The sequence below is a fragment of the Leguminivora glycinivorella genome, chromosome 13 (genome assembly GCF_023078275.1).
Source record: "Leguminivora glycinivorella isolate SPB_JAAS2020 chromosome 13, LegGlyc_1.1, whole genome shotgun sequence".
Lineage (NCBI taxonomy): Eukaryota > Metazoa > Arthropoda > Insecta > Lepidoptera > Tortricidae > Leguminivora > Leguminivora glycinivorella.
In genome coordinates this window covers 3,541,563-3,569,386 of record NC_062983.1, presented here as the reverse complement: position 1 = coordinate 3,569,386, position 27,824 = coordinate 3,541,563, and the positions used below count along the sequence as shown (strand labels likewise).

The window sequence follows — 27,824 nt, the reverse complement described above, 5'->3', positions numbered from 1 at the left end:
CACGCACACAACAACATGCTTTGTTTTTTTTTTTTGAATATTTATGACCACCTTTAAGCCAACATGCTCTGAGCTAACAACTGCGACAGAGTTGTGCCTGCTCGTTCACTGAAAAGATCGCTCTCAACTAGTACGATCTCCGAAGTGTACAAGTTCGTTTCTTTAGGACATTTAGTACAGTAGTACACCGAGAGAGCGAGAGACAAATTGTGCATATGGCGTACAGTAACGCTCGCTCGCACTAGCCGAGAGCTGATCGGCCGTTTCCGCGCGCTGTCGGTCCTAGTTCGGTTGCGGTTGGATCACTCGCTTTGCTGTCATTGTCACTTCTCGGCTCTTCGCTCCCATTCTGTTGCGCGCGTGTGTGTGTACTAAATGTACTAAAGAGCAGAATCATTTGGGAGTAGTTCGGTCTAGTACAGTGCAGGGAATCGTGTCTTTTGTACTATTAGTACATGATACATGTAGGTACATACTACACAAGCCTACTCTACTGCGACACGCCCTGTCCGCCGGCGCCGGTGGCTTGTCCGCTCTCTTGTATTATATACTCTTATGTTCTGAGGTAGGTTAGATTCATAACACTTACCTAGTTCATCCCTTAATGTTTAGTTCTTCTTCCCACATCCTTGTCACTTTTCCAGTTTAAGTACAAAATCAGGAAACTCGTATTCAGTTATATGGAGTTTTTCACGATGTTTCAGATGGAACCTCCGTGGTGGGCCTACAGCATAATGAGCGTTTTTGGCTTTGTGGGCCTCATTATTTTGAACTTGATCGTGAACAAAATAAATGGTATGAATTCAATACCTATATACCTACCAATTTAAGCTCTAGATTTTTTTTCGAATTAAGGCCCTTAGCCCTTATTAGTGCGTTTTCATATTATCCGATCCGATATCGGATGTCGGACCGATATCCCATACATTACAGACATCCGATATCATGTAGGTATTATGTAGGTTGATATTGTGGCGATGTGTGAGAACAATTAAACCGCCGTTTGCTTATTTCCAGCGGCTCGAATCGAAGAAAGATTTGAAATTATGATGGCAAAGGCAGGTAAGCCTAATATAAATATACCTACTTCGCTATTTTCTATGTATGTATGTACCTATCTATAAGCTTTATTGTACATAAAGGAAACAAAAGAGACACAGTTACAGAGTCAGTAATATACAATGTAGGCGGACTTATCCCTAGACTTTTCTCTGTAACGGTGTTTAACTGACTCAAAAAATACTCGTGGCGTCTTTATTAACAATTTTCGGCTTCGCCTCAAATTGTTACTCACGCCACTCGTCTTTTTTGACCTCACTTAAACGCCAGTTGCATTAAATACTATTATATAGGAGTTTTTCTAACCTACTAATACTTCCCTTCAAAGGTACCAACTATCCCGATCAAGACAAAGACAAAAATCCACCCCGCACAGACAAGCTCAAAGCCATAGACAGCACATCGTCCAATGACTTCGCTGTCAGCGGACCTAGTGAAGTCAACGAGTACAAAACTATAGATGGGACTAAAGTCAACGTGACTGTGATGAATGAGGAGTCTAAGGAGATATCTATCATTGGTAGAAATGTTAACCTGGAGAGTGGGACTACGGATTGTAGAACTTTGGATTGTGGTAAAGTTGAGGGCTGTAGCGTAGAGGGTAATAGAAGCACGGGTAATGTGGTACCTGGGACACATGGGAAAAATATGGAGACGCAAAACAAATGACTGTCTTCTAACTCAAAGAGATGCTGTAAAAGTATTCTTGAAGTTGGTTTATAGACTGGACTCTGTTATAATGATGTTGGTCATGTTAAATGATAAGTAAAGTCGCCGTCAATAGAATTTGTGAACAATGTAATCAAACGTAGTCAAAATGTCTTTAATTTCCATTCTAACTCATCAGATACTGGCTAAATCCATGTGTTTAATCAATTCATATCGCATTATGATCTCTAACCTTTAATATAATAAAATTGTGCAAGAATATTGATGTTTTATAGGATGGTTTGTTTACATTGTTGACAGTTTCTATTGTCGGCGACTTTACCTAAAGTCTGCTTCTTTTGTTGTTATTTGTTATGATTAAATGTTACTTTTGTTTATTTCTGTTTATTTGTATAATCAATGCAAAATATGCTCTTAACCTTAACCAGTCTAAGAAATAAGACAGATCTTCGTGCAACTGCGTACAGGCTGTGACACAAGCGCGCTTGATGAAAAATTCCAAGTGGTAGTTAGGTACGCCACGCGATATTACGACCACAGAACTTAATTTAGATAGAAGAAACAAATTCATATATTTGTATAGGGGCCGAGCGTGTCAAATTTTGTACTGAAGTTGATTCTGGCCTGTAATTTTAAATGTCTCAGGCTCTTGATTGTTCATAATTTTTGTGTTGTTGCAATTGAATATCACGTAACGAGGCATTTTTTATGTTTTGGTTGACTTCAACTTACAAAAATTGACGCCCGAAAGCTGCAAGCAGACGGGCAACTCAGTGGATTTCACTGAGTTCATTTGACACGCTAAGTAGATACGTTTGCTTGATCTATGGTATAATATAACATCTGTGATTACGACCAAGGACCATCCCTGCACGGGAAGCATGGTCGCGCGATAGACGATAAAATAGCAGGCCGTCCCTATCGCACTATTTGTAAGTGCGATAGGGACGGCCTGATATTTTATCGTCTATCGCGCGACCATGCTTCCCGTGCTGGTGTAAAAATAAAAAGACGAATTGAGAACCTTCTCCTTTTATTGAAGTAATTAGGTTCAAAATGAGTTGGTACCTAGGTACTTTATTTCCTCTTTACTTTGCCTTCAGAGTGTTAACCCTTCGTATGTGTTTGATAAGGATCCTAGCATAAGGCGTTGGATTTAAAAAAATGTACCAAAATTAATTGTTTTATGACAATTTTTTGACAGACAGACGAAGGGTTAAGGGAATAAATTAAACATTTAAAATTAAACAATTTATTCTTAACCAATATTAAATTTCTCACAGTTACACGATAGCGAACTGTTCGTACAACAGCTCCCGTACTTTATAATACTCTTCTGAAAGAACACCCTCCAGTGCCACGCGGCCGTTCTCCAACTGAAAATAAATAGGACAATGTTATGTGTGTAATCATAAATTAAATATAACAAGATCATACCATCCCATACATTAAAATGCGACCGCCTACGAACGCGCTTACACTCCACCACACATAGATGGCGTAACAAAAAAATGCCTTGTTGCCACCGATTATTTGTAGATTGGCTTCAAGTGTCAATTCCGAGCCGTAAATCTATGTCAAAAGTGACACTTAACGCCATCTACAAGTATAAATGAAAGCTACAAGACATTTTTTTTGTGTCGCCATCTATGTGTGGTGGAGTGTAAGCGAGGTCTTAGGCGGTCGCATTTTAATGTATGGGATGGTATGATCTTGTTATATTTAATTTATGGTGTAATACAAGACCAAAAGCGAGTAATCAGTAAGCTATGATGGTTATAAAAATTAAAATTTTGAAAAAACCCCTGACCGTGACATAGTAGACCGATTTTCATGAAACTTGGCTAAGAACACTCCCGACTAACTCAGCTTTCAGACAAAAAAACTAAATCTAAATCTGTTCATCTGTTCGGGAGCTACGATGCCACAGACAGACAGACAGACACGTCAAACTTATAACACCCCGTCGTTTTTGCGTCGGGGGTTAAAAACGAACAAATGACAGTCGCTTCCGTGTGAATAAGAGACGCGATGATAGCGCGGGCGAGTTACGGCTCAGTCACGACATTGGTCGAAGCGCGACAGCGGTGAGCGGCGGCCATATATTGGAGCGAGACACAGTGATGGGACTTTTTCATTCGTACGTATGGCTGCCGCTCACCGCTGTCGCGCTTAGACCAATGTCGTGGCTGGGCCGTTATAGTTTGACGCCGAGCTATGAACTACAAATCGCTCGCTCTCTCTTTTATTTACACGGGACCAGAACCTTAGGCGAGACAGTCAAGCAAATATATTGCACAAATAATATAGGTATCTATCTCATTGTATAAATTTGTTTCAAGTTAAAAATACAGCCCTCGCCCCGTTGAAGGTTTTGCCTTATGATATTTTTCCTGTGTATTTTCCTCTGAAATGTGATTAAAACATTGTGTCACTCAAAATGTAAGGATATTGAAAACTGTCTATAATTTACTCCAGCCGGCGGCTGTCGCGAATTATAACACTCATTATCAATATCCCTCTTACCTCCCTTGTTGCACATGTATTTTTTTTTCAAGGTCACCTACCCGTCTGATAGCTAGTCCCATTACAACACTCCAACGCTCCGTGAGAGAACTCAGCAGCTAACCCTATCCTAGCTAAAGCAGCACGCAGCTTGGACAAACGGACGGCGACTTCATTATTATCATCTTCTATAACACACTTACCTTGGATCTTTAAGAGCAATATCTACTGTATCTATATACTATTTTACCGACCCAAATCTGGTCTGTCACTTTTTTTTTATTTCAAGGTCACTCACCCTTCTTATAGCGAGTGTCCCATTACAACACTCCGTGAGAGAACTCAGCGGCCCTTTCCTAGCTAAAGCTTTGATGTAGCCAGGCGGACGGTGTTGATGTAGGCGGCACAGTACACCGTATCCTAGAGATGCTGTATCACAAGTCATCCCTAACAGCATTACTATTCTCTTTTCGCATGTGGCGCGACACAAATCAAGTTTCTCATTGCTTTTTTCTCCAAGGTCACCATTTAGACACATTTTTCACTCACCCTCCTTATAGCGAGTGTGCCATTACAACACTCCAAAGCTCCGTGAGAGAACTCAGCGGCTAATCCTCTCCTAGCTAAAGCAGCGCGCAGTTCTGACAGACGCACAGCGTTGATGTAGGCCGCGCAGTGCGCCGCGCCTTCGCCGCCGGGCTCGAGAGACATCACTACGTCCTGTGATGGTTCTTCTTCTGTAAAAATGAATTAAAACAATCAGGCAGGCAAGCACGGTCGCGTCATAAATGATATAACGTCAGGCCGTCCTTTTCGCACTAATTGTAAGTGCGATAGGGACGCACCGATGCGATGTTTATCCCACTAGTGTGCTACGCCCGCAGGTAACATTTCAAATCATCATATTTACGAAACCGAGTGGCAGTGGCGCCCCTATTTTTTTTTATACTACGTCAGTGGCAAACAAGCGTACGGCCCGCCTGATGGAAAGCGGTCACCGTAACCTATGGACGCCTGCAACTCAAAGAGTGTGCATACACGTACATGCGCGTTGCCACCCCATTAGAAACTTGTACATTCCCTTTTGCTGTGTTAAATACACAGTAAAAAGGAGTGTAAAAGTTCCAAGGAGGGTTCGTGTTGCCGACGACTCAAAGGACAATAGACGGAATAAGTCAGTTCCGTAAGTCCTCCCGTCATCAGCACACCGCACCCTCAGATTGCAGATGACTGTATGATGTTATGATTAATGATCTCTGCCTACCCCTCTGTGAAACAGGCGTGAGTAATATGTATGTATGTTGAAAGTTACCGGGCGCTCCAGGTTCCCTCGGTCGAGCGCGCGGCTGTAACACGCCAGACAGCCACGCTAACTCTGCACCTCCAGCTTGCTTCCATGACAATGAGCTCATCACAGCGTCTGTTAGTTTAACCTGCAAAAATAACCATAATTTTTATATCACCAACCTCTCCATTTCAACCTGGGCAAAAATACCTTCGCATGTCCGCGAGAAATCTCAATCTTAGCTAATTTTCGTGTAATTTTGTGAATACAACACATTAAAAAAAATCCCGTGTGGTGACGGGTTAAGAATTTCACCACCCCCTTTCTTCCCGTGGGTGTCGTAGAAGTCGACTGTGGGATATGGGTTAAATTGTGGCGTAGGCGAGAGGCTGGCAACCTGTCACTGCAATGTCACAATTTGGATTTCTTTCAACCCCTTTTTGCCAAGAGTGGCACTGAAACTTAGTAGTTCATGTGCTCTGCCTACCCCTTCATGGGATACTTCAGGCGTGATTATATGTTATGTTATGTTTATTAAACAAAATCAGTCGAGAACCAAGTTTTCCAAATTCAAAGATCTTGTCAACTAGTTTAATCTAGCTTTTGAAAATCTTTAAAAATTGCGGTGCTAAGTATCGACTCTTTAATAATTTTGCTTTTTATATCTCAGATATCGGCACTACTTTGAAAAAAAAAAAACTTGTATTTTTTTTGTAAATGAAGAGAAAAATGTATTATGTATGTATGGAATGCATTATGTATTTTAACATCTAGATGTGTTGTATTTATCTGTCTTATATTTGTCCAAACTGATGTTAAATAAAAAATATTCTATTCTATTCTATTCTATATAGACTTACCTACTACGTTTTGTCTTTGAGGAGCAGTGTGAGATACGAGATTTTTCAAAGTAGTGACGATATGTAATAGCGTACCTGGTAGATATGAGACTCTGTGGTGGCGTCAACAGTTTCGCCGCGTTCCGGTGTGAATATTTTCTCTATGCCTTCAGTTTCGCAATATTTCCTGCAAAATTATAAAATAAAGAAATAAATAAATATTGGGGGACACCTTACACACATATCAACTTAGCCCCAAACTAAGCAAAGGTTATGGGTGCTAAGCGACGATATACATATTTAAATAGATAAATACATACTAATATACATAGAAAACATCCATGACTCAGGAACAAATATCTGTGCTCATCACACAAATAAATGCCCTTACTGGGATTCTAACCAAGGACCGCGGCTCAGCAGGCAGTGTCACTACTGGGCGTTTCTCAAACTACAATTGACAAGTACTTGTTTCTAAGCTTCAATTATTTTCACACCTCCATCTCACTCGACCAGGCTCTCAGAAGTCAAAGGAGTCAAAGCTAATCAAGTGATACATCACGCCCGCAAGTACCAGGCACTGTGACTGAGCCAGACCGGTCGTAATTATCAATTAAATTTGCTTCGGTGGCTGCCTCATCCCACCATTCATAGCCGCTGCACGACACCATCGCGAGCGCAGACTTCTGTGGCCCGTTTCTCGAATAGAACAAGCCTTGTATTACAAGTGTGTTTCCATGACAACCCATACGATTTGACAGTTCGCGCACAAGGCCTGTACCTTTCGAGAAACGGGGCCCTGGCCGAAGGGTGTAGTCTTTCGGCGGTTCCGGGGCAACCTACCGAATTCTACGCCCGGACAGACGACGCAACGAAGCCTCGACGTTACGTTGTCACCTAAATCTAGTTAATTTGTGTTGTATTTATTCTTTCTTACTTTTGTATTTTTATGCTTTTGTGTATTTTTGGTTACACGTTGCTTTGGTTTTTACTGTCGTGCTGTGTGTAAGGTATTTAAAATAAATTTATAAATAAAATGTATGAACTCTACATGTATAATATAAAAACAAGTGACAATAACAACTAATAGTATTTTATGCAACAGATGTTTAAAGGAGGCCAAAAAAGACGAGTGGCGTGGGTAACAATTTGAGGCGAAGCCGAAAATTGTTATTAAGACGCTACGAGTATTTTTTTACTCAGTTAAACACTGTTGCATACAATACTTTTTCTACGCATATTACAAATACATGCACTTAGGGCCGGTTGCATCAAACCGTGTGTCACCGTAAAAGCGTTCGTTAAATTTTATTGCATGGGAAGTTCCATAGACGTCTGCTGCGTGACGATGATGTGTCTGTCAAATGTGGTTGATGCAACTGGTCCTTAGTTTTTAATGGTTTTCTTGTATAACTTTCGTAAAATTCACACTGTTTCCTGAATTTTGACGCAAAGGTTTGCACTGTCAGCTCAGCTGCTCAAAGCCTTCCCGCGCGCGCGCGCAGTATCGTTATAACAAAGCGTTGCCATGGTTACAGAGCCAAACAATGCGTTTTCAGTTTTTTCGATACTGCGCGCATGCGCGAAAAGCCGGCGGAGGCTGGCTTTGGGGAATAGACTTTATGTAGGGTTTTAAAGATCTATGCACGACCCTGTAAATGACGAATAACAGTTTGGGAGTAGAAAAAATACTATAATTATAGTGGTTACCTAAGAGTTTGTAGAGCAGTGTGGTTAGCCCGTAAACCTACTATAGCCCGCGGCTTCGCCTGTGCCACTACTCGGAGTAGCGATTCGCCGTCGCACCGGCCTTCTAGCTCTATGTATTGGATGGACGCCTTTATAGGAACTTGCCGGACTGTCGTTAGGCATTTGCTGGGGATTTCCATTTCTTCTTCTGTAAAATAATATTATAATTAATTATAAAGGTTGGTTGGTACGGTAAGGTACGGTGGCCTAGATGGCGTTACACCTTTGGGGAACGCTCGGCTAGATGGCGCTAATATTAAAATTAGTCATTTTAACACTATCAAGCTAACAATATGGGCCAAATTGTCTAAACTGAGGTTCAAAAGTTTTGAGCGTGTGTCGAGAGATGGCAGTCTATGCACTGTGATTACAAATTTTACTTTGACAGTAACTCTCTCCCCCCGTGCCCGTGTGGTGACTGGTTAAGAATTTCACCACTCCCTTTCTTCCCGTGGGTGTCGTAGAAGGCGACTGAGGGATATGGGTTAAATTGTGGCGTAGGCGAGAGGCTGGCAACCTGTCACTTTAATGTCACAGTTTCATTTTCTTTCAACCCCTTATTTGCCAAAAGTGGCACTGAAACTTGAGTAGTTTCATGTGCTCTGCCTACCCCTTCATGGGATAAAGGCGTGATTGTATGTATGTATGTATGTATGTAGTAACTCTCTATAATACTAGATCCTCTTTGATTCAAAGTAAAATGTGTAACCACAGTGCATCTCTCGACACAGGCTTTTGTATCTCATTTTTGACAATTTGGCCAATATTATAATTAATCGCGTTCGACCTGTGTGTGACTTTAAATATGTGTACAAAGCGCGAGAACTTAAAGTGTTAAATCTTTTCATGTAACTTTTTTGATTTCATTTTCCTAACAAAAAAATTAATTATAATTTCGTATAAAAAAATCATCATGTGCATTATCACATGTCACAATAACACTGTCTGTCATGTCAACAATTGTTTGTTGTAAATGTCGTAAAGGTTCGGCGGGAAAACTGCACATGTCATTGAAGTGGCCAGTTACAGTTAAGTGGTACGTAAAAGAGGTACTAGAATCTGTTCAATGAGTTTTCACTTAATAATCACATAAACAGGGTGTTTTTACGTAGCAAATTTGTTTTTCCGTTTTCTCCAAAAAAACATTGTAAAAGCTATAATTTTTCACGGTTTAATATACTCCAGAGACCGAGTACTATCAGCTGTAAAAATATCTGCATCTAATAAATTAGGACCTTATATACATAGACATGTGTCACAGCTGATCGCCGGTCAGTGACCCAGCGGGTAGGTTAAGATTTTTATAAACATGTTTATTGTCAATTTGGAGGTAGTTGTAGATTTAATTTCGAAATACATCTTAATTACAAACGGACGTGCGTTTGCCTTTTTAACCCCCGACGCAAAAACGACGGGGTGTTATAAGTTTGACGTGTCTGTCTGTCTGTCTGTGTGTGTGTCTGTCTGTGGCACCGTAGCTCCCGAACGGATGAACCGATTTAGATTTTTTTGTCTGAAAGCTGAGTTAGTCGGGAGTGTTCTTAGCCATGTTTCATCAAAATCGGTCTACTATGTCGCGGACGGGGTTTTTTTTTAAATTTTAATTTTGTGGTTAGGTTATTAATTAGATATCCTAGTGTTCCTCGTCATATACTTCACATTCGTGCAGATTCGCGCGTGGTCCTTAAGGTATAAAATGGTATACCTTCTGGTTCTTGCAGCGGCGGCGGCTGCGGCGCCACATCGCGTACTTCTCCCTCTGCGTCCACCACTTCTGCTAGCCGGTAGTCTTCGGGCTGCAGACCAAAACAGTATCACGTTTAATTAAACATCATCAAAAACTAAGGTAAAATCTAGGAATTTTTGGGCTTATGATACTTTACAGCGTTTTCGATCTGATAAGACTTTTAAAAAGAAGTCCCATAATGACGTTCCAATCAATGAATCAATCAATCAATCAAGTTCCATTGCCTACAGTCAACCAATTAGAATCCTAGGCCACTCTAGAACCGTGTCGTATTGACACCGTGCTCTATTTGCTATAGAAGTCAGTTTGACTTTTACTGTGTAAGGGTTATACAGTGGCCTAGGATTCTGACTGGTTGACTACATGACGATTTAGCAAGAAAAATACTTGTACCAAAGACATATGTAACTCCGTATAGACAGATAAAGTCTAAGAAAAAACGTAACTCAAAACCATACTGAAAAAGGTACGGCGAGCTAGATGGCGATACACCTTTGGGGTACGCTCGGCTAGATGGCGCTAATATTAATATTTGACATTTTAACACATATCAAGCTAAGAATATGGTCCAAATTGTCAAAACTGAGGTTCAAAAGTTTTATGTCTGTGTCGAGAGATGGCAGTCTATGCACTGTGATTACACATTTTACTTTGACAGTCTATAATACTCGATCCTCTTTGCTTGTACCTACTCGTAACTTAATAGGTAATGGAAACTAAAATGTCCATACAGAGCTATTTGTAGAATGATGCCTTATGTTACTCTTGGAGCAGCCTTTCAACGATTGTCGTGCGGGAACAGCTTGTAATTATCTACGACCGGTCGAGACCCACATTTCTCTTCACATCATCATCCTCCTTGCGTTATCCCGGCATTCGCCACGGCTCATGGGAGCCTGGGGTCCGCTTTGACAACTGATCCCAAGATTTAGCATAAGCACTAGTTTTACGAAAGCGACTGCCACCTGACCTTCCAACCCGAAGGGTAACTAGGCCTTATTAGAATTAGTCCGGTTTCCTCACGATGTTTTCCTTAACCGAAAAGCGACTGGAAAATATCAAATGACATTTTGCACATAAGTTCCGAAAAACTCATCGGTACGAGCCGGGGTTCGAACTCGCTACCTCCGGATTGAAAGTCTTACCGCTGGGCCACCAGGTGTAGGAACTATGTTGTCTCGTGGTCTTACCGAAGTCGTGTCAGACCTCTGTCGTGTCAGATACATACCCGTATAACTTCTCCATAGTCATCCGCCCTTGCCCTATCTTCATGACACGGATACATAGCATGGTGTCGCTTATTACTCTTGAGACTGAGCTTCGTGCAGGACCGGGAAAAGTTTTTCGCGATTTGTGACTTTTCTAGCCGGAATTTTTTTTTGGTCCCATACAAGCTTTTGATCCTTGATAGGGACCGATTCGCATAAAAAAAAAGTTTGTCAAAAATGCCCTTTTTCTCGCATCCTGTATGTTTTTTCCAAAATCTGTATGCCATTTTTCATTTGAAATCGATGGATGGTCCCCTTAGACCATTTTCACGTAGGACTACGGCATCTCATAGTTGCCCTGACTGACCCTCTATCAAAATACACCCTGTATGTATTGTACTCACCCGTATAACTTCTCCATAGTCATCAGCCCGTGCTCTATCTTCATGACACGGATACATAGCATGGTGGCGCTTGTTACTCTTGAAACAGCCGGTCGTCCGAGCTTCGTGCCGGACCGGGATGTCGTGTCGCCCGGTCACGACCCACATTTCTAGGTCGCCATCGGAATCGGAGTCTGATGATATGCCGGCTACTTCTTCTCTGTTGACATAGACAAGCTTATGAATTATGATAAAATAATGTATACCGTATGTAAACTAACGAAAACCATTTACTGTAACCCGTAAATGTCCAGGTGATACTGAGAAACTTTTACTATGGGATCAACCCCGAAATCACGAAAATATCTTCTGACAGTTTCATAGGTAGTTTTATTTTATAGTAAGTATTTCCTATGGGAGAGTACATTTTTATTTCGCGTTTTGGGTGTTGGTCCCATAGTAAAAGTTGCTCTGTGTAACTTAAATATTAACAGGCTTCAGTAAATGGTTTTCGTTGGTTTACATACTGTATAAATTAGCCGTGCCGCCGGTCACGAGTGCAAGGCCCATTCAGTGATGACAACCTTAGTGCGGCGCATCAGAACTCAATGGCGGCTGCTCACGTGCGGTCCGTTTGTTAATGTAGGTAACAATTTAGAATAGGCTGCTTGACCCCTTTTTTAATCCCCGACGCAAAAACGACGGGGTGTTATAAGTTTGACGTGTCTGTCTGTCTGTGCTTTTAAATGATACCAATACTGACAGGGTATAATACATACGATAAGAGCTATATTCGATTGAAACAAAAATCCAAGGGTGTGCGATTTCCGTGACGCCGAGTGTAGTTGTTCGGGTTGCCACTATAACCAAAAAAATCTTCCGGTTGGGATGTCACTTGAGTTTTACTGTGACACTTATCACGCGTGATACTCTGCAGCCGGACCACCACGCTTTATTGTGCTCAGATTACCATGGTGGAATGTACCTCTGACATACCCCTTGTAACCTCGTCGGAAATTGCATGTACCTCAGTAGTTTGCCAGAAATATGCATTTAAAAGGGGTCCGGCTGGGGAGTAGTACTCCCCAGCCGGACCACGGCTGTACCCGCTCATATCACTGACTTCAAGATATAATTTAACTATCACAAGAATGTACCTGTTACATACCCGTGAATAAGTTGTTTATTCCTTTTAAAAAGTGGCCTTATACATTATTTTTCACACATTACAATTTTTGGTTATCGCGGTTAGTACGCGATTTCGTTAGCGCCTGAAATATGTGAATAGCAATGTTTTGCGTTTATATGAAATTGCGGAAAAATCTCATAAGGTATTACATCGACTTAAATTCAATTGTATATTTAGTATACATAATATATGTAATATTTATTACAGTATAATCTTTGTGTTATAACTTTCACATCATAAATATGTATATTATAATTCCGAAAAACTCATCGGTACGAGCCGGGGTTTGAACCCGAGACCTCCGTATTGAAAGCCTATGGCTGCATTTTGTGAACATTAAAGGAGGGGAAATTATATCTTCTGCGAACTTACTTGACAGAGTTGTTGACTTTGGCGCGCTGTTGCATGAATTCTTCTAACTCCGCGCCTTCGAGCCTGACTCTTCGTCGCACTACTAACTCTAACGTTCTGTCTCCGCCGTTGTCTATGAGATCTCGGGCTAAAGTTCCCGGCGAGGATCTGGAAAAAATAATCTTTTCTCAAACATGCAATGAAATATTGTCTTTACGTTCCTTAAAATGGGCTGTGAAATATCGCTTTTTGGGCGCAACAACTCGAGAAGTCTGTAAAGGGATTTCATATTATTTTTTAGGCCTAGGCCTGCAAAGTAACTTTTTTTTTATAAAATATTGTCCTTTAGAGCATTTTTTTTTATTTCATTGTATGTTTGAGAAAAGCACTATACATGCCTCGGCATGAAAACGGATTCCCGGCCTCGTATCCCTATCCGGCCTCGCTCGCACGCTCGCTCGGCCGTATATACCCACTTGGCCGGAAATCCTCATTTTCCCGGCCTCTGATGTAATGTACTATTACTTAACCACATCATACAAGGTGCCATGAGGAAAGGGAAATAATTAAACCACGCATTCCTGGGGCCAAAAGAATTCCAAATGACCATTCCAAAATGACGGAAGCATCGACCGTGACGTGAAAAATGGAATGGATGGATGAAATGGCGACAGGTCTCAGGGACAACATGCGATCGACGGATGCCCCTTAAACTTAAGGGGAAAATCTACAAAACGATTGTGAGGCCTGTTGTATTGTATGGATCTGAATGCTGGGCGACAAAGGTGGAGGATGGAAGGAGAGTGCACGTAGCGGAAATGAGAATGTTGAGATGGATGTGTGGACTGTGGAGTGACCAGAATGGATCGGATCAAGAATGAGTATATTAGGGGAAATTTGATAGTTGGCTATAACGGAAAAGATGAGGAGTGGCAGGTTGGCGTGGTACGGTCATGTAATGAGGAGGGATGAATGTTGGAGGGGAAGGTTGATGGATGGAGAGGGAGGGGTAAACCCAAACAACGAGGGATGGATTGTGTGAAAGAGGATATGAGAAACAAAGAAGTGAGTGTTGAGATTACGAAAGATAGAGGAGAATGGAAGAGGAAGACGTGTTGTACCGACCCCACGTAACGTGGGATAAGGGTAGGAGGAAGAAGACGTATTTGAAATAAAATAAAATCTCTTGGGTGAATCCACGTTAAAGTAACGTGAGTCACTTCATTGATTGTTTATTTGGACTACAGCTGCAAATGAAAGGATCTATGCATATATCGGAAAAGTAACACCTATTTAGAGATAGATTATCACTTGAACTTGCATAGTGAATAAATGGAACATGCCATAAAATCGTAACTCATGTTGCTATTGCCGCGGATTGACCCTTTTGTTCATTTTTGAACTTCTCCTTTAGTGGTATAACAGTTGTTGCATGTCCTAAGGCACCCCATAGGTGCATAGGGCCTCCACAAGATCCTTCCACGCCTTTCTATCTTGAGCCACCGCCTTGGCCTCGTTCCAGCTCAGTCCATATTCCCTCAGCTCGTTCTCAACGCTCCGCCTCCAGGTGTGTACGGGGCGTTTGCGGGCCCTCTTTCCTCCTTGAGGCCGCCACTCAAACGCGATACTGGCGCTGTTGGTAGCTCCTCTTCGAAGGGTATAACAGTGCCTGTGTAAAAATTAAATCATACCTGTGTGTGAGTATGATGGAGTTCTGAGGGTTGGGAGCCCACTGCAGGAACAGGTCTCTGGCGAAACCGCACTCCAGGTCGGGGAAGGAAGCCAGCACCACTTTCGGCCCTGGAGTTCGGGTCACCTGAAGAGATTCAATAATATTGAAACAGTAATTTCATGTTTCAATACAATTCGTCAATTAAAATACATGTACCTACCTAGCCGCAGTTTAAAAGTGAAACGAGGAGGTAATAGAGAGGCAGATAAACAGAGTTACTTTCATAAACTAGAACAATCCTTTGCCAATCCGCGAATAGATAACGTGAAAGTCAATCAGTGCCAAACTTGTTTTTTTTTATCATACAGAAACGTCTGCGAGCGATATTACATATTTTTAAATTAAAGGAAAAATGGAAAAATTCACACCTCCGGCAGGACGAACCTGCGACATTTGGCCTTGCCGAATTGAGGGAAGGCATGGATAAATTCGCACACATCCAGCAGGCCTCCGTGGCGCAGTTGGGAGTTAACCGTTATACTTACTTACGTATTTTATACATGCAATTAATTTTCCCACCCTCCCATCGCAAAAATAAATACAACACAGAGTTACTTTGGCATTACCGTAGACTGTACTGTTCTTGAAAAGTCTTCTAGAAATCGATTTTCGCTCATGTTGTTTTAGAGTTGGTAACGTAGTTTTCTTTATACTGCTGATTTTATGACGTCACAGCTCCTTTTTTTTTTAGAGGGGAAATGCATTACGCATACCACCCTGGCGCGGGGACAGGCCTGGGATGGTTATGTGGGACTCTCTAGGCTGATGAGACCTGGTTTACCCACTAATAGTACGTTGCTTCTGGAAAGTTATGTATGAAAATATTGGCATAATTAATGGAAGATTTTTTTTGGTTGGGATATGTACATTATAGGCCGAAGTTATTTTTTATCAACCCTCCCCATCTCTCCCCCCTCTGCGTCACCCCTCTTTCCCCCCTTAAATAGCCGAAAATGTGGTTTTTCGCGATTTCTGACAAAACCGTTGAAGATACAGAAAAAGCGTGTAGGAACAAAGTAGGTAATCCTTAACACTTTCGCTACCAAGAACCCGACTGTCGGGTACACCGCTCGTAGAAGCGTAGCCGATTACATGGGTTTCCCCGTATGTAGCGAAAATGTCGTAGCGCCGCGTAGAGCCCGGTTTCGAAAGTGTTAATAAATTTACTACAAATCATTCATTAACACTTTGGTTCTAGCACTTATAGCTTTCGCGTGGTCCATCACGAAAGTTGGTCCTTTGCTGCAATTTTCTTTAGTGAATGTTAAGTTTTCTCCCAAATTGCTTACGAAATCTGTTTGATATTACTAAAATATTATAAACTGAAAATGAATTTCAGGGGGAAAAATCACTACATGGGTGGAACTTGAACTCACGGCTTCTGGATTGAAACTCTAGGGTTCTACCAACAGCTACCAAAAGCTCATCCCCAGTCATCGATATACTATATGGATCAATGGTACTCCTAGCGACTACTACCGTGAAAATATTACGTCTTAAATAGTTACTGGAATTCCAAGACATATTGGAAATTCCACCCATGGTAGTGATTTTTCTCCCTTAATTTGATTTTAGTCATGGGTTACAATTTTTTAGTCATATCAGACGAATTTCGACGATTTCGTAAGCATTTTGGGCGAAAACTTAACATTCATTAAAGAAAATTGCAGCAAAGGACCAACTTTCGTGACGGATCACGCGAAGACTATAAGTGCTAGAACCAAAGTGTTAATGAATGATTTGTAGTAAATTTATTAAGGATTACTTCGTTCCTACGCGCTTTTTCTGTATCTTCAACGGTTTTGTCAGAAATCGAGAAAAACCGCATTTTCGGCACTTTAAGGGAGAGTAGAGGTGACGCAGAGGGGGGAGGAGTGGGGAGGGTTGATGAAAAATAACTTCAGTCTATAACGTACATATTTCAATTAAAAAAAACCTTCCATTAATTATGCCGTAATTTTAGCTAATTTCCCCCTACTATAAAACCCCTCTGTCGCGCCGTCGCCTTGCTATACGGCGAGGTCCCAGGCACTCCGAAGTACTTGTCCGCAACCCAGCTCCTACCCCAACCATTTTCGAACTAGTTATCTCATACTGAATGTATTGATAATATTTACATTAATACTAGCTTTAGCCCGCGGCTTCGCTCGCTATAAATTCGAAAATTGCGGAATGCACCATACACATTTCACGTCAATTCGTCGCTCCATTTTGCCATGAAAGACGGACAAACAAACTGACACACACACTTTCCCATTTATAATATTAGTATGGATATCCAAAATGACATGAATGGAGAACAGAAAGTAACCTAAAATTTGTTTTTACGACCCACTATTATAAGTAAAAGAACAAAGACAGTGTTTTATACCTCAATCACAGAATGGCAGAGTTGCAGATGACGAAGAAGGAATGGGTTGCTCCGCGCCCCTTCGAAGGCGCGAGTCAGTTTGTCGCTCATCCATTCTATCTGTAAGCAAAATATATTTTCATTAAGAGAAACAGACTTTACTCAAAGTGATCTTAGTTCATCAAATCATCATTTGCGATTCAATTTATCAAAATTTTTTCGCCTTTTCAGAATCTTCAGACCCTAGTTTTTTTTTTGTAATTTACTTGTTTTAGTAGTAACTTACGTATTTCGGTAAGCGTCCACAGGCCCTCACACCGCACGCATCAAACGCATCGCATTTAGCATTCTTTTTTTATACATAGAAAACTGAACAGCAACAGAGTCCAACATTAGTTCTGTAACAGAACTAATGTTGGATAGCAATTGGGTGTCTCAACTTTTCTTTGCCAGCAAAATTTCGCATACTTCGACTACATGTGGTCAGAAAATTTAATTGGGATTTAGTCTAATTAATGTATACTTATTATATTAAAGACAAATATACTAGCTACGCAATACAACATGTTATTATAGGATTTCCTATTTTATAACTTTGTTTCGAGCAGTGACCCAGTGGACATAGCTGTCCCTCACTTTTGTATGAAAAAAGTGTATCTTCCACTGGGTCACATATTGTTTTAATTAAAAATGAATCGTTTTTAAATTTTTCCCTAATTGGTATACGTGAAATAAGGATCTTTATTCACGATGGTAAGGTTAAAAATCACAAAAGTAGACCTAATAATAAGTAAGGGTAATTCTTGCAAAAAGCAAGAAAAAGTTGATTCACCCAATTAGCAATGGCAACCAATCCGGAGTCCTTATTTTGCCACAGCTGGTCTAACATAATATACCATCCATTTTATTAACCCCCGACGCAAAAACGACGGGGTGTTACAAGTTTGACGTGTCTGTCTGTCTGTCCGTCTGCCTGTCTGTTTGTCTGTCTGTGTGTCTGTCTGTGGCACCGTAACTCCCGAACGGATGAACCGATTTAGATTTAGTTTTTTTTTTTTTATCTGAAAGCTGAGTTAGTCGGGAGTGTTCTTAGCCATGATTCATGAAAATCGGTCTACTATGTCGCGGTCGGGGATTTTTTCAAAATGTTAATTTTGTGGTTAGGTTAGGTTTTTCTTAAAATATTATTCAGAACAGAACCAAAAATATAATGATTTACAACTGACCTGAGACTTAGCAAACTCCACAACGTTATAACTAACATTGGAGAGTAGTAGTAAAGTGTATGCAACCAATCCGGAGTCCTTATTTCGCCACAGCAGATCTAGCATATGAGCCAGTTTTATAAAGAGTAGAGTAAAGCTGTGACGTGGCTAAGATTGACGCTTTTGAGATGTGGTGCTGGCGAAGACTGCTACGTATACCTTGGACAGCTAGAAGAACGAACATCTCTATTTTGGAAGAACTTAATATCACCACACGCCTCTCCAAAATATGCCAGGAGCGAACCCTTAGATTTTTCGGTCACATCATGAGATCACCAATGCATAATATGGAGAAGTGTATCATCTTGGGGCGAATGAATGGTAAACGCGCTTGGGGTGGGGCTCGTAAGAGATGGTCTGACTGTGTGAAGAAGTCGACTGGCGGCAGCCTACATCGTGCAGTCCACATGGCTTATGACCGCGTTCAATGGAGACACGCTACTTGTGGTCGCGATCCTCAGCATTGAGGGAACGAGGAAGAAGAAGATAAAGAGTACACCCCATTATAGGACAGAACGGAACAAAAAATATCATAAAGAACTTACCTGTGACTTAGCAAACTCAACAACGTTGTAACTGACGTTGGAGCGCAGTAGTAAAGTGTATGCGACCAATCCGGAGTCCTTATTTCGCCACAGCAGATCTATCATATAAAGCCTATAAAGCCTGTTAAGCTGGAAGCCGATTTCGGAACGCATCATGTTAGCGCGTTTTGACTCTAGAGCCCGTAAGATCAGCGTCGTACAGTGTTACGCTCCAACGAATGAAGCCACAGACGAGTCAAAAACCGCCTTCTATGACCAACTTGAGACCACACTCAGAAGTGTTCGCAAGCGGGACATCGTGATCTTGATGGGCGACTTCAACGCGAAGTTAGGCAGCGACAATGATGGCAGAGAACATTACATGGGTATACATGGAGCCACCGGAAACATGAACGAGAACGGAGAACTTTTCGGCGAGTTGTGTTCCGCTAGAAGCCTCGTAGTGGGTGGTACACTATTTAAACACAAGGAGTGCCATAAGACTACTTGGAATTCCCCCAACGGTGTAACGCGTAACCAAATTGACCATGTTGCGATCAGCCGTACCTGGAGGTCCTCATTACTGGACGTGCGGAACCGGCGTGGAGCCGATGTGGACAGCGATCACCATCTTGTTGTTGCTGAAGTGCGGCTAAAATTGGCGGTCCCCCGCCGCAAGTCCGAGAAGATCTCTAGAAGTTTCGATGTACGCAAACTCCGGAACCCTGAATCGCGGGAGAAATTTCGCCTATGTCTCAGGAATCAGTACGAACTTCTAGAGGAACTTGAAGATGAGCAGTTGGACGAAACTTGGAGCCGCATCCGCACCGCCTATACGAGAGCCGGTGAAGAGGTGCTCGGGTACACGAAGCCGATCAGGGAGAGCTGGATGTCAGCAGATCTATGGCAGCTTATAGAAGATAGGCACCAAATTAATCTCCTGCTGCAATCTTCTACAGAGCCAGAAACGTCCAGTCTCCGAGAACGGTACAGCGCCCTCCGTTCGAGGATCAGGAAATTCGCGCGCAGAGACCGCCGCCGAGCCGCAGACGAGCTGGCAGAGCGCGCAAATACCGCCGCACGCCGCAGCGACATGCGCGAGCTGTACGACGTAACGCGCCGCCTCAGCGGCCGTCGGGCACGTACAGCAAAGAAACCGCTGAAAGGTAAAGACGGCAGTCTCCTGTGCACCTCAAGCGAGCAGCTGCAAAGGTGGACCGAACACTTCTCGAGCCTGCTGGAGCAAGCCCAATCCCCTGACACCCAGCATACCAGTAATGATCTCCCAGACGAGCTACTGGGTGTGCCAACGGCTCCACCGTCCTTTGCAGAAGTTTTGGTGGCGGTGAAGTCCCTGAAACCGGGGAGAGCGCCGGGCATTGATAGCATCCACGTGGACATGTTGAAGGTCGATCCTGGGACATCTGCAACTCTACTGTATCCTCTACTGACCCGTATCTGGGAAGCTGGACGAGTACCCGATGAGTGGAAGCAGGGACTCTTGGTGAAAGTCCCAAAGAAGGGTGATCTATCGCAATGCGACAACTGGCGCGGCATAACACTCCTGCCCACAGCCGCAAAAGTTTTAGCAAAGATACTGCTCAATCGCATTGCTCCAAGAGTGGCAGAGACGCTGAGGGACGAGCAAGCAGGTTTTCGCCCTGGTCGCTCCTGCACAGACCACACCAATACTCTACGCATCCTGATCGAACAGAGTGTCGAATGGCAGTCGGAGTTGTTCCTCGCCTTTGTGGACTTTGAAAAAGCCTTCGATACCGTGAAGTGGAGCGCGCTGTGGTCCAGCCTTCGTCGCAGGGGCATACCCGAGTGTGTCATCCGCATCATCCGCTCCTTGTACGAGGGGAGCACATGTAGGGTGATACACGAAAAGGAAATGGGAGCGCCTATACAAATAAGTGCCGGTGTGAAGCAGGGATGCCTCCTGTCTCCACTGCTATTTATAATTCTGCTCGACGACGTCATGAGAAGATGTAACATGTCAGAAACTTGCTTCCATGTTTCATCATATGCAAGCATAATAATTATATTTTTTGTTTAGTTGATTAAATTCCTGTTTCGGTCTCACGATAATTAAAATTTTGTTTGTCTCAAGTAGATCGTATTTTAGAAATACGAGATGGAGAGCTTGGAGATTTATAGTGAACCAAAATATTTAGATGCTTATTTGTAGCCCAATTTGAGTCTTGTTTCAAAGTCATAAAGGTTTTGCAGTAGGGATTTTAAGAAATGCTGCCTGGTCAAATTCAAATCAACAAGAAGATGTGTCAAATTTCAAACTGTACAATTAAATGATACTAGCCAATAAAAACAAATTTGAGCCATATTGAACCATATTACAAAGGGCGTTGATTGAGACAATTTTTAAAGCATGTGCAAATGGAAAAAAGTCTAGTGGGCCAATCCTGTGTCCAAACATGTGGAAAAAAACTTAGTTCGGCCACGCCCTATGAGTAGATCAAATTGGACCTTATTCTGATCAAGAGATAAAGCATGTTTTGTTTAAATATTGTATGAAATTATGAATTTCAGCGTTGGTTGAGAAATACCAATCAGGAGTGAGGAAGTGGGAGCTAGTGGGGATTTCGGAGTCTTGGAAGGGATGTTTGAAATGGGATGCAAGGCATTGCATGGGATTCATTCATTGGCATTCGGGGATTAGAGAGCCTTCCGCTCGACCATCAGACTGGTTCTATTTAGGTTTATTTGGGTAAATCTAGATTACCTATATTATGCCCTAGCCTAGATTTTGCTAGTATTTCATGATACTGGTATAGTTTGGGTTGGAGGATAATATAGAGTTTTGTGTTAAAAGCGTATATTTCAGTGTTTAATTGGTGTAAATTTAAGTGTTCTAATTGTTATTGTTTTGGAGCTCGATCACTGCTAGTATTATAAAGTGTACTAGTAGAGTTTAGAGTTGTAGAACAATAGTATTGCTAAAGTTTTAAAGTTTTGTTACATTTGTGAGTGATTCTTATTAGTTAAAGAGTTAATTGTGTTTTAATGTGTGAAATGTTTTAGCTTGGATTGTTTTAGTGTTATTTTACGCTAGAATAATCTTTGTTGAAGGATTTCATATATTATTTAGTTTGTTAGTTAATTAATTATTTTCTGTGAATAATAATTGGGGTAGATTATTTTAGTAGGATGAACTGGTCTGATATTTTGCAGTTCTTTGGAGGGATAGGGCGGGTAACCTAACGGTGTTCAACTACAGCCCTAGTCAACCAAGGGACATTTCTTGGGTTATTTTAGTAGAGTCCAAGTGAGCTCTTGGCAGTTTCCTGCGTTTATTAAGACAGGATTTTGCTCCTGGAATCTGGACGATTTGAGTTGTTATCTAAACTTCTTAAATTTACCAGGTTCTTGTCCAACTTTCCTATTTTATTTTACCCGTCTGGCTGACTTCTTGCTGTCCCAATCCCTAGTGTGAGAACCAGCCCACGTGAAGAAATAGGGTGTCAGTGTCAGCTCTAAGGGTTATTCTTCGCCCGTCTTAGTTAGCTTTAGCTAGAGATTTTCCATTGCACTTTCGGAAAATCACGCGAGTAAATTAAATGTGCGATTCGGATCGCTAGTTTGCTAATATGTCGGTAGAGTAGATGGTTAGTTTAGCTGTTAGGGCTAGGATTTTGTTTGGTATAGGAAATATTAGAATTAAAATTGTTTTCTCCTTTTCAAGTCTTTATTCATTTTCTAGAAAGTTCAATTATACATTTTTAACACGGGATTTGGTTACTTAATATGTTAGACTTTAACTGTGTGAGTGAATTTATAAATAAATAAATAAATGAATGTTGTACATTTGTACATAGATTGAGTGAATCCCATGGTAGGTTCAGGAAGGCTTACATTTAATGATATTCAATTATTGAATTGGGATTAGTAGGGTTTATAGGAATTTTTTAATACTATGTTTATTTATGACAAAATGACAAACTTGACATATACATTTATGACTTTATATATATTTTTGATCCCTTGTATACCTACTGGTAGTAAATAAATGTATTGTGAGGAAATTAAAATAAATAGCTCACAATATAATGTAAGATTGTAAATTCATTTTGTTTTTAAAATAAAAATGTTTATTTTTAATTAGCTTGTCCCTCAGCAGTTTGCCTGTCTATTCTGTTATCTATGAGTTTGTAATTTTTACATACCTAATGGCTTTCAAATATAAAGTCATATTATTCCAAATACTTATCATAAGTGAATTGTCTAGACTGGATCGAGGCAGAAAGTTGCAAGATCGTGGTTTATTTTGGTCCGAAAGGTGATACAAAATGACTACATTAACAGTTTGGATAATATTATTTTGATAAATACCTACAAAAAACAATGATGTACAAAATTACAGAATTCTGGAGAATTGGAGTGGTCAGATACACTGCTCTACTACCAGTATTTGATATTTTAAAGTGTCCTTTTGAAAATCCTCTCTGTGGTGATGAAAGTGTCACAACATAATGGCTCGGGCAAATGAAAGTAGTCCTGTCATTATGAAAAGATGTCCCTTCAGGACCACAAAATAGTTCCTTCAGAACTGGGGCAGGGGTCTGACCCGTAACTGGATGATGGCCATGGACTGTCGCGGAGGCGGAGCGACATCTATAACCCCAAAAATAAAATATTTTAAAATATATTATATTTACTATTGACTTTCTTTATTATAATATGGTGACATTTTAGATTATTTACTGACAAACATTAGTTATTTTAATTTTGACATAATTATGCTCATTTGTTTATTTGTTTTATTTAACTAAAACATTCTGATTGTATTTGATTAAACCCCATCTTTTAATTACAATTTATTATTCACTGTGATTTATGCTGTGGACTTAATCCATGTATTTTGGTTATTGACATTTTAGGGTTATTAGGCGTAATAGGGCATTACTGTTTCATAATATGCGAAAAGGACTGGTTACTATTTGCGGTTACAACAATGGGTTCTACATAGACACTAAACGATCACTAGGTCAAAATACTGATCCAATATAAGGTATTAACTTAATTGATTGATTTCGTTTCATGGTAATTAATTTTATTTAATAAATTTTAGAGTTTCCATTTTTGTATGGTTATATAGGTTAACTAAATAGGTGATTGATGTTAGTTAGGTATTTATAGGGTCAGAATATTACAATTGGTGTGCGTGACCAGGATATATATGTATATATATATTTTATTTACTGTCGTGACTCGGGATGTACATAATAGTACAATTGGCGCTAGCGTGCCAGGAAATACATATATATATTTTATTTGGTACCATAGGAAATCAGGATGTACATATAGTATATTTGACGCCAGCGTGACTACGATAAATAGATTTTGATTAAAATGGTTAGTCTTTTATAATTAATTAAATATATAAATCTTAGATTTCATTTACATTGGTATTCATTATTTATAATTTTTTATTTTGGGTTTTATAGTACTGAGTTATATATCTTGTATTGGATCAAAGCTGTTGTTATAGTTGATTCGTGCAGTCGATTTATTATAGCAACACAATTGTTGTTGTGAAGACGGATAGCATATTATGAAATAGGTACTTAATTTTATTATTGTAAATTTTATTCATACGTCTATTTAGTAGGTATACCGTCAATTGTAATTCATTCATACTCATATTGTAATTTGTATCAGATATTGTTCAAGTTTAAGTAAAGTTTCCTACATGGGGAGGCGTACATAGAATTGTTTTAAATAGTTTATTACGTTACGTTCATACTAGGGTATGCAAACCGGTTAACCGGTTAACCGAAAAACCGGTTAACCGAGACTTTTTAGCCTCGGTTAAAAACCGGTTTTCATGGTCTCTAACCGGTTAATAACCGAAACTATATTTATGTCCCAAAATTACCAAATTAGGCATAAAAAAGGGTCAAAAGTACGTAATTATTCAATGTTTTGTAACAATAAAGATTTATTTATCACTTTTCATTGACAACATTACGCACCTGCACTGAATTTCTTAAAGAAGTCACAGTATAATCATGATTTTATAATCTAACTAAACGTGAAGATTAAACAATAGTCCCGAGTCCATTCAAATATACATTTTATACAGTAGAGTCTGGTTAGTATTACGACTCAGCATATACCTAACGTCCAACCGCTTACAATAACCGACTAACGGAAGCACAGGTATTTTTTTGGTTTTCATATGTGATATTATGAAAGTACATCCGTTAATTACGACTCCGGTTTTAACGACCAACCGCATTTTACGACGTAATTTTACGCAAAATCCGTCCGTCAAGTCCGGTTACAACGACGAGTGACAACGTTTTTACTAGTAAATTGAGGAAACAAAGCTATTTCCGCCCCAAGCATGGCCCCCTGTCTTGCCTACAAGTAGCGAGATGTGATTGTGGCCATGTGACAATTGGTTCGCCTCGGGTCTAATCTATAAGCTAAACAGAACCCACTTTTTATTTTTCGATTGCGTATAAACTATAGTTTTACTTAATAAAAAAATCGATTGTCATATTAATTACGTAAATCTAGGTTCAAGGAATGCGACTATTTATTATTACGATATACGACAGTAATTTGCCGGTGATGAACAAGCACGCATACTAAAAAATTACATATCTTTAAACCGAAATGAAACTCGTTTTGTACGGCGTCCAGTTAGTACGACCAAAGACATATGAAACTCCGTATAGACGGATAAAGTCTAAGAAAAAACCGTACCTCAAAGCCCTAGAGAAAAAGGTACGGTGGCCTAGATGGCGTTACACCTTTGGGGAACGCTCGGCTAGATAGTGCTAATATTAATATTTGACATTTTAACCAGGGACCGGCCCGCTATCCCTTATACGGGGTTTTGTATGGGTATTTCGTTAGGCTTAACTTACCCTACCCTTTTGACGCGATACCCTTTCATTTTGCTTTTAAAGCCCTAACGAAAGCGCTTACCTAAAATAGCCCAATACCCTTTCAAAACCCTTATCATCGGCTCAGCCTAACGCCATAAGGGTAAGCCTTATACTGGGTTTTATTTGCTTTCCCTTATAGCATATCGTGCGAGTTTAAATCCTGTACCTCGCTCATAAAGCACACATTACTCCGAACGAAATAACATACGATCGTAACCTACGGTGGCACTGTGTGTGATATTTGCGCGTTTCTGTTTGATGGAAACGGCTGTAGATAAAATAAGGTTCAATTTTCAATACCAAATACTTATAGTTATGATAGGCTCCTTCTTTGCTCAGGTGTAACACAGGCAAACGCTGCTTTTTAGGGTTCCGTAGTCAATTAGGAACCCTTATAGTTTCGCCATGTCTGTCTGTCCGTCCGTCCGTAGAACTTTGTAAAGACTTTCTAGGAAAATTGTTTTGAACTTGATAGGTTCAGTAGTTTTTGAGAAACATATGGAAAACTTCGGAACCCTACACTGAGCGTGGCCCGACACGCTCTTGGCCGGTTTTTTTTATCGGACTTGTCTTGATGAGTACCCGATGTCTAGCTGATGCTGAACCCTGGCTGCACCTAGGGGAACTCGGGTTTAGTGTAATACAGGCAAACGCTGATTTCGTCATCGGACTTGTCTTGATGAGTACTCGAGTGAGCAGTACCCGAAGTCCAGCTGATGCTGAACCCTGGCTGTACCTAGGGGAACTCGGGTTTAGTGTAACACAGGTAAACGCTGGTTTCGACATCGGACTTGTCTTGATGAGTACTCGAGTGAGCAGTACCCGAAGTCCAGCTGATGCTGAACCCTGGCTGCACCTAGGGGAACTCGGGTTTAGTGTAACACAGGCAAACGCTGTTTTCGTCATCGGACTTGTCTTGATGAGTACTCGAGTGAGCAGTACCCGAAGTCCAGCTGATGCTGAACCTTGGCTGCACCTAGGGGAACTCGGGTTTAGTGAAACACAGGCAAACGCTGTTTTCGTCATCGGACTTGTCTTGATGAGTACTCGAGTGAGCAGTACCCGAAGTCCAGCTGATGCTGAACCCTGGCTGCATCTAGGGGAACTCGGGTTTAGTGTAACACAGGCAAACGCTGTTTTCGTCATCGGACTTGTCTTGATGAGTACTCGAGTGAGCAGTACCCGAAGTCCAGCTGATGCTGAACCCTGGCTGCATCTAGGGGAACTCGGGTTTAGTGTAACACAGGCAAACGCTGTTTTCGTCATCGGACTTGTCTTGATGAGTACTCGAGTGAGCAGTACCCGAAGTCCAGCTGCTGCTGAACCCTGGCTGCATCTAGGGGAACTCGGGTTTAGTGTAACACAGGCAAACGCTGTTTTCGTCATCGGACTTGTCTTGATGAGTACTCGAGTGAGCAGTACCCGAAGTCCAGCTGATGCTGAACCCTGGCTGCATCGAGGGGAACTCGGGTTTAGTGTAACACAGGCAAACGCTGTTTTCGTCATCGGACTTGTCTTGATGAGTACTCGAGTGAGCAGTACCCAAAGTCCAGCTGATGCTGAACCCTGGCTGCACCTATGGGAACTCGGGTTTAGTGTAACGCAGGCAAACGCTGTTTTCGTCATCGGACTTGTCTTGATGAGTACTCGAGTGAGCAGTACCCGAAGTCCAGTTGATGCTGAACCCTGGCTGCATCTAGGGGAACTCGGGTTTAGTGTAACACAGGCAAACGCTGTTTTCGTCATCGGACTTGTCTTGATGAGTACTCGAGTGAGCAGTACCCGAAGTCCAGCTGATGCTGAACCCTGGCTGCATCGAGGGGAACTCGGGTTTAGTGTAACACAGGCAAACGCTGTTTTCGTCATCGGACTTGTCTTGATGAGTACTCGAGTGAGCAGTACCCAAAGTCCAGCTGATGCTGAACCCTGGCTGCACCTATGGGAACTCGGGTTTAGTGTAACGCAGGCAAACGCTGTTTTCGTCATCGGACTTGTCTTGATGAGTACTCGAGTGAGCAGTACCCGAAGTCCAGTTGATGCTGAACCCTGGCT

General features: G+C 41.2%; 2 protein-coding genes across 2 annotated transcripts in view; one reads left to right on the top strand and one right to left on the bottom strand.

Moving 5' to 3' along the window:
• The first annotated feature begins 1,028 nt into the window (after positions 1-1,028).
• On the top strand, positions 1,029-1,728 carry LOC125232677. The gene is made up of 2 exons (XM_048138430.1): positions 1,029-1,062; positions 1,388-1,728. Exons 1-2 carry the CDS (start codon positions 1,047-1,049, stop codon positions 1,726-1,728), a joined length of 357 nt encoding a protein of 118 aa, XP_047994387.1. The 5' UTR covers positions 1,029-1,046.
• A 1,016-nt stretch (positions 1,729-2,744) lies between these two features.
• Positions 2,745-27,824, bottom strand: part of LOC125232680 (probable cleavage and polyadenylation specificity factor subunit 2) — a 42,886-nt gene continuing 17,806 nt past the window's right edge. The window contains exons 5-14 of the mRNA XM_048138434.1: positions 17,088-17,186; positions 14,676-14,800; positions 13,006-13,152; positions 11,466-11,664; positions 9,812-9,902; positions 8,068-8,254; positions 6,454-6,544; positions 5,546-5,666; positions 4,783-4,970; positions 2,745-3,104 (exon numbers count right to left, since the gene is read on the bottom strand). Of these exons, the coding sequence (XP_047994391.1) occupies positions 3,012-3,104; positions 4,783-4,970; positions 5,546-5,666; positions 6,454-6,544; positions 8,068-8,254; positions 9,812-9,902; positions 11,466-11,664; positions 13,006-13,152; positions 14,676-14,800; positions 17,088-17,186 (1,341 nt within the window). The 3' untranslated portion in view covers positions 2,745-3,011. The remainder of the gene's footprint in view (positions 3,105-4,782; positions 4,971-5,545; positions 5,667-6,453; positions 6,545-8,067; positions 8,255-9,811; positions 9,903-11,465; positions 11,665-13,005; positions 13,153-14,675; positions 14,801-17,087; positions 17,187-27,824) is intronic.